Raw genomic sequence first — 4,777 nt, 5'->3', positions numbered from 1 at the left:
AATCATGTAATCCTGGAGGGGGGGGGCAAAAAAAGAAGGGGAGGGGGGCAAAAAAAGAAGAGGAGAGGGGCAAAAAAAAGAAGAGGAGAGGGGCTTTCAGCACAGAAGGTCCAATCCCTGCAGCACCCCCCCGCTGGGAGGTGTGACAGGATCCAGGTGTCCCCCCCCCACCACCACCACCACCGGTTGTCCCCTAACCTGGTCCACTTGTCTCTGCTGGAGGTGGTGGTCCGGGGGGGTCATGGTGGCCCCCTCCTTGCCCGGAGCGTGGCTGAGGTGGAAATGGGTGTCACAGAAGCAACTGTCTCCCTCCACGTTGTGGAGACTCTCCCAGACCACCCCTTCCTCCTGCAGGAAGCCCTGGTCCGTCACCAGCAGGTAGAGGTGGCCCTGGGGAAAGGGGGAGAGGGGACAATCTGACCCTGGTCAGTGTTGGGGAGGGGTCTGCTGGCCCCATAGAAGCTGTGGGGCAGGGTCTGGAGCCCCCACCTTGTGCTTTATCATGGTGCTGAAGTGGTTGTTGCGGAAGAAGACGCTGAGCTCGCCCTCCCGGACGGCGGCCGTGAGCTCACACAGCCCGTGGTAGGTCAACTGGGAGGCCGTGGACTCCAGGAACTGCTCGGCCACCAGCCCTGGGGGGGGGACAACGGGGGTGGGATGGGGTGTCCAGCCCACCCCCCAGGGTCCCCTGGGGAGCAGGTGGCCCAGGAGGGGGCCGTTACCTTCGCTCACCAGGCTGGAGTCGCTGGCCTGTTTGCAGGTGATGATCTTCTCCACCAGCTGGTTGTAGCTGAGCTTGCCCACGGCCTGCACCACCTCCGGGCTCTGTGGGGAGGGGAAGGGCCAGAGGGGGGGGTGAGGACCAGGTCTGGGGGGCTCTGCTCTCCACCCAGAGAGAGGATGGCTCAGTTTGAACCTTCCCCAACCAGCTGCACCACGGCTCCATCAACCAGGACGTCCAAGGTGAGCTGGTGGCTTCCACCACGGGGAAGGACCCACCAAGGACCCATCAGAGAAGGGTTGGGGTTGGGAGAGACCTTCAAAGCTCTTCTACTCCCACCTCCTGCCATGGGCAGGGCCATTGTCCACTAAGGTCAGAGCCAAAGCCCCATCCGTGGCATCACAGAAGGGTTTGGGTTGAGAAAGGACCTTCAGAGATCATCTAGACCCTCCCACCAGCCCAGGTTGCTCCAAGCCCCCTCCAACCTGCCCTTGAACCCCTCCAGGGATGGGGCAGCCACAGCTTCTCTGGGCAACCTGGGCCAGGCTCTCACCACCCTCACACCAAACAAGTTCTCCCTGAGATCTCACCTAAATCTCTCACTTTTTGGCTTACTGAACCTTCCCCAACCAGCTGCACCACGGCTCCATCAACCAGGACGTCCAAGGTGAGCTGGTGGCTTCCACCACGGGGAAGGACCCACCAAGGACCCATCAGAGAAGGGTTGGGGTTGGGAGAGACCTTCAAAGCTCTTCTACTCCCACCTCCTGCCATGGGCAGGGCCATTGTCCAGTAGGGTCAGAGCCAAAGCCCCAGAAGGGTTTGGGTTGGGAAAGGGCCTTCAGAGACGTTGATGGTTGGTCTTGATGAACTTAAAGGTTCCCTCCAATCCAGGGAAGTGTTGGAATCGCCATAGCATCACAGAACATTTTGGGGTAGAAGGGACCTTAAAGCTCATCCAGTTCCATCCCTTCTAGTGGCTGAGAGATCTTTAAGGAGACCAGGTTGCTCCAAGCCCCCTCCAACCTGCCCTTGAACCCCTCCAGGGATGGAGCAGCCACAGCTTCTCTGGGCAACCCGGGTCTCTCACCACCCTCGTTTCTTCTTTACATCCCATTCAAACCCATCCTCTTCCAGTGCCCCGTGGGGCCAGCTCACCTGGGGGTCCACCAGCCAGCCGTGGTAGAGCGGGACGTTGAGGAGGTCGAAGACGATGCACTCGGGCGTGTACTCAAAGTCCGAGACGCCCGTGAACCGCACGTTGACGTCCAGCCCCGTGGAGAGCTTGGGGAGCACCGTCATGGTGTCGTTGATGTTCTGGGGAGGGGTGGAAAATCAAGGGTGGCTTGATGAGGAAGCACCCCAAGTCTTGTGCTCAAGAGCACAAGTGTGGTCTTGGGCCACCAGTGCTCCCCAAGATGGAAGAGGGATCAGTTTTGGGGCTGGGTGTCCCACTCCTCACCTGCTGGAAGTTGAGCTGCAGCCCCTCGGAGGGTTCGCGGGGCTGGGTGGACAGGATGCAGTCCCCTGCAAGGCAGCACCATCAGCCCCTGGCTAGTGGGGCCACCACGGGTCAGCCCCTGGCTAGTAGGGCCACCACGGGTCAGCCCCTGGCTACTGGGGCCAGTAGCCCCGGAGGGAGCTCACCCAAATGTGCCATCAGCTCCTCGGACGTCACCACCTCCTTCTGCGGGGGCAGCTTCACCTGGAAGCACAGAGACGTTGGGGACCATCCCCTGGCCCCCTCCCCTCGTCAGCCAGGGGGGAGCCAGGCCCGGTCCCCCCTCGTCTGCCCCCCCAAACCCCCCCTCCCTGCACCCCCACTTGCCTTCCACTGCAGGAAGAGGATGTTCATGATGGCCAGGAGCGGGCAGGGCCCGTTCTCGCTCTGCATGATGACGGGCGTCCGCTCCCCTTTCCAGCTGATCCACTTCACGCAATAAAAATCCGCTTCCCGGGTGGGGGTACGGGTTTGGGGGGGCTCCACCGGTCCCCCCACCGCCCCGGCACCCGGGCTGGGCACGGGGGCACCCGCCAGGGCCCCCCCACCCTCCACGGGCTGCTCCTCCTCAGCATCTTCCCTCGGCTGCTCATGGGAGGGGAGATGTGGGGCGCAGCCCGGTTGCCCCACGCCAGGGCTGGAGGGCACGTCCACCACGGGGGCCTGGCCATCAGGTGCCGGGCTCTCCTGGCCACCAGCTGGCACTTCTTCCCTGCCAACAGCCTCCTCCTGGAGTTGGTGGGTCTCTTTGCTGCTGGAAGGGGCTGGGACCATCCCTTCTTTCTTGGGGACCACCTCTTCCTGCTCAGGGACCATCCCTTCTTTCTTGGGGACCATCTCCTCACGCTTGGGGATCGTCCCTTCCTTCTTGGGGACCATCTCTTCATGCTTGGGGACCTTCCCTTCCCGCTCGGGGATCATCCCTTCCTTCTTGGGGACCATCTCTTCCTGCTCAGGGACCATCCCCTCCTTCTTGGGGACCATCTCTTCCCGCTTGGGGACCATCCCTTCTTTCTTGGGGACCATCTCCTCACGCTTGGGGATCGTCCCTTCCTTCTTGGGGACCATCTCTTCATGCTTGGGGACCTTCCCTTCCCGCTCGGGGATCATCCCTTCCTTCTTGGGGACCATCTCTTCCTGCTCAGGGACCATCCCTTCACACTTGGGGATTGTCTCTTCTTTCTTGGGGACCTTCCCTTCCCGCTCAGGGACCATCCCTTCTTCCTTGGGGACCATCCCTTCCTGCTTGGGGACCATCCCTTCCCCCTCAGAGACTGTCCCTTCCTTCTTGGGGACCACCTCTTCCTGCTCAGGGACCATCCCTTCTTTCTTGGGGACCATCCCTTCCCCCTCGGGTGGCTGCTCCATCGGAGCAGGCAGCAGCAGGACCCTCACCGTGGTGTCCTGCCTCCAGCAGGTCCTGCTCAGGCCCCTGGAAACACTCCGGGTCCCTCCAGGATGAGCCACATCCCAAACCTCTCCCTCAGAAGGTAAAACTTGTGTGTTTTGAGAAAAAAAAATAATAAATACATATATTAGTCCACTGTGTGGAGCGGGCACGGCTCGTTCAGCTCAGGCTTTTTTTCTCCCCCATCCCTTCACAGGCGTTAAAATAATGAAAAATAAACCAGTGGCTGCTCACGCCTCCAAATCGCCGTTAAAAAAAATGAATTCCATGGATGTGTGAGGGCTTTATCCCCCTCCCGTTTGGGAGGAAAGAGGGAAAATCCCCAACTGACCTGGGAGGAGCTGAGGGGTTCAGCGGAGCCACGGCGGCGCGGGGGACTTTTCCTGGGGGGGGCTTTTCCTGCCAACTCCGCCCGGCGAGGATGCTCCTGCGGAGAGATTTGGGAAATTCGGCTTTGAAATGGGAGAGATTTGGGAAAATTGGCTTTTAAACACTCTGTGCAAGCTTCGGTGCCCTCCCCGCCCCCGCCGGCTCACCGGGAGCTCTCCTGAGCCCCTAATCCTCCCCGCGACGGAAACACCCAGAGAGGGGGGAAACTGGGGGGAAAAAGGAGGTTTTTTGGGGAAAGTGGTGAAAGCCAAGGGGGAAATCAAGGGGGTCGGTGCCGGGGGAAACTGGGGGGAAAAAGGAGGTTTTTTGGGGAAAGTGGTGAAAGCCAAGGGGGAAATCAAAGGGGTCGGTGCCCTCTGAGCTGTTCCCGAATCTTTAGGGCCAGAGCAGAGGGGTTGGGGGAATAGAAAAAAGGGGAGAGTGCCCAAAAGTAACCATCTACTTGTTTATTATCGGTGTTAATGATAATTCAATAAATAAAGCGTGAAAATAACTAGAGAAATAAATCAATAAGTATGTATTCTCCAGAGATAAACAGATATATAGATAAATAAATACGTAGTATCAGGAAATAAGCCAACAAATATTCCTGATAGGGAGGGAGAGGCATCAACAACATCTCAAAAAAAAACAAAGCCACAGATAGGTAAGTGAATAAATAAATAACCTCTGGAAATAAACAGCTTTATAGGAAAGTAAATAAAAAGTTGCACGCTGAATCAAGCAAACAACAAACGAGGATTTTGGCTGGGCGGGG

General features: G+C 58.7%; 1 protein-coding gene across 4 annotated transcripts in view; it reads right to left on the bottom strand.

The window, feature by feature from the left end:
* FAM63A (family with sequence similarity 63 member A) overlaps nucleotides 1-4,086 on the bottom strand; it is a 4,745-nt gene extending 659 nt beyond the window's left edge. The window contains exons 1-10 of one of the 4 annotated variants that reach the window (XM_014960861.1): nucleotides 3,962-4,068; nucleotides 3,351-3,718; nucleotides 2,550-3,245; nucleotides 2,369-2,426; nucleotides 2,184-2,248; nucleotides 1,880-2,038; nucleotides 723-825; nucleotides 490-632; nucleotides 199-390; nucleotides 1-12 (exon numbers count right to left, since the gene is read on the bottom strand). The exon at nucleotides 1-12 is cut by the window's left edge and continues 129 nt beyond it. In XM_014960861.1, coding sequence (XP_014816347.1) covers nucleotides 1-12; nucleotides 199-390; nucleotides 490-632; nucleotides 723-825; nucleotides 1,880-2,038; nucleotides 2,184-2,248; nucleotides 2,369-2,426; nucleotides 2,550-3,245; nucleotides 3,351-3,590 — 1,668 coding nt within the window. In that variant the 5' untranslated portion in view covers nucleotides 3,591-3,718; nucleotides 3,962-4,068. Of the gene's footprint in view, nucleotides 13-198; nucleotides 391-489; nucleotides 633-722; nucleotides 826-1,879; nucleotides 2,039-2,183; nucleotides 2,249-2,368; nucleotides 2,427-2,549; nucleotides 3,249-3,350 lie in introns of all 4 variants that reach the window. The other 3 variants (XM_014960860.1, XM_014960864.1, XM_014960862.1) reach the window with 3 other exon arrangements.
* Nucleotides 4,087-4,777: the final 691 nt, after the last annotated feature.

This window comes from Calidris pugnax, unplaced genomic scaffold (genome assembly GCF_001431845.1).
Source record: "Calidris pugnax isolate Ruff unplaced genomic scaffold, ASM143184v1 scaffold469, whole genome shotgun sequence".
Lineage (NCBI taxonomy): Eukaryota > Metazoa > Chordata > Aves > Charadriiformes > Scolopacidae > Calidris > Calidris pugnax.
The sequence above is the reverse complement of the archived record's forward strand: the minus strand, read 5'-3'. Positions and strand labels throughout refer to the sequence as shown.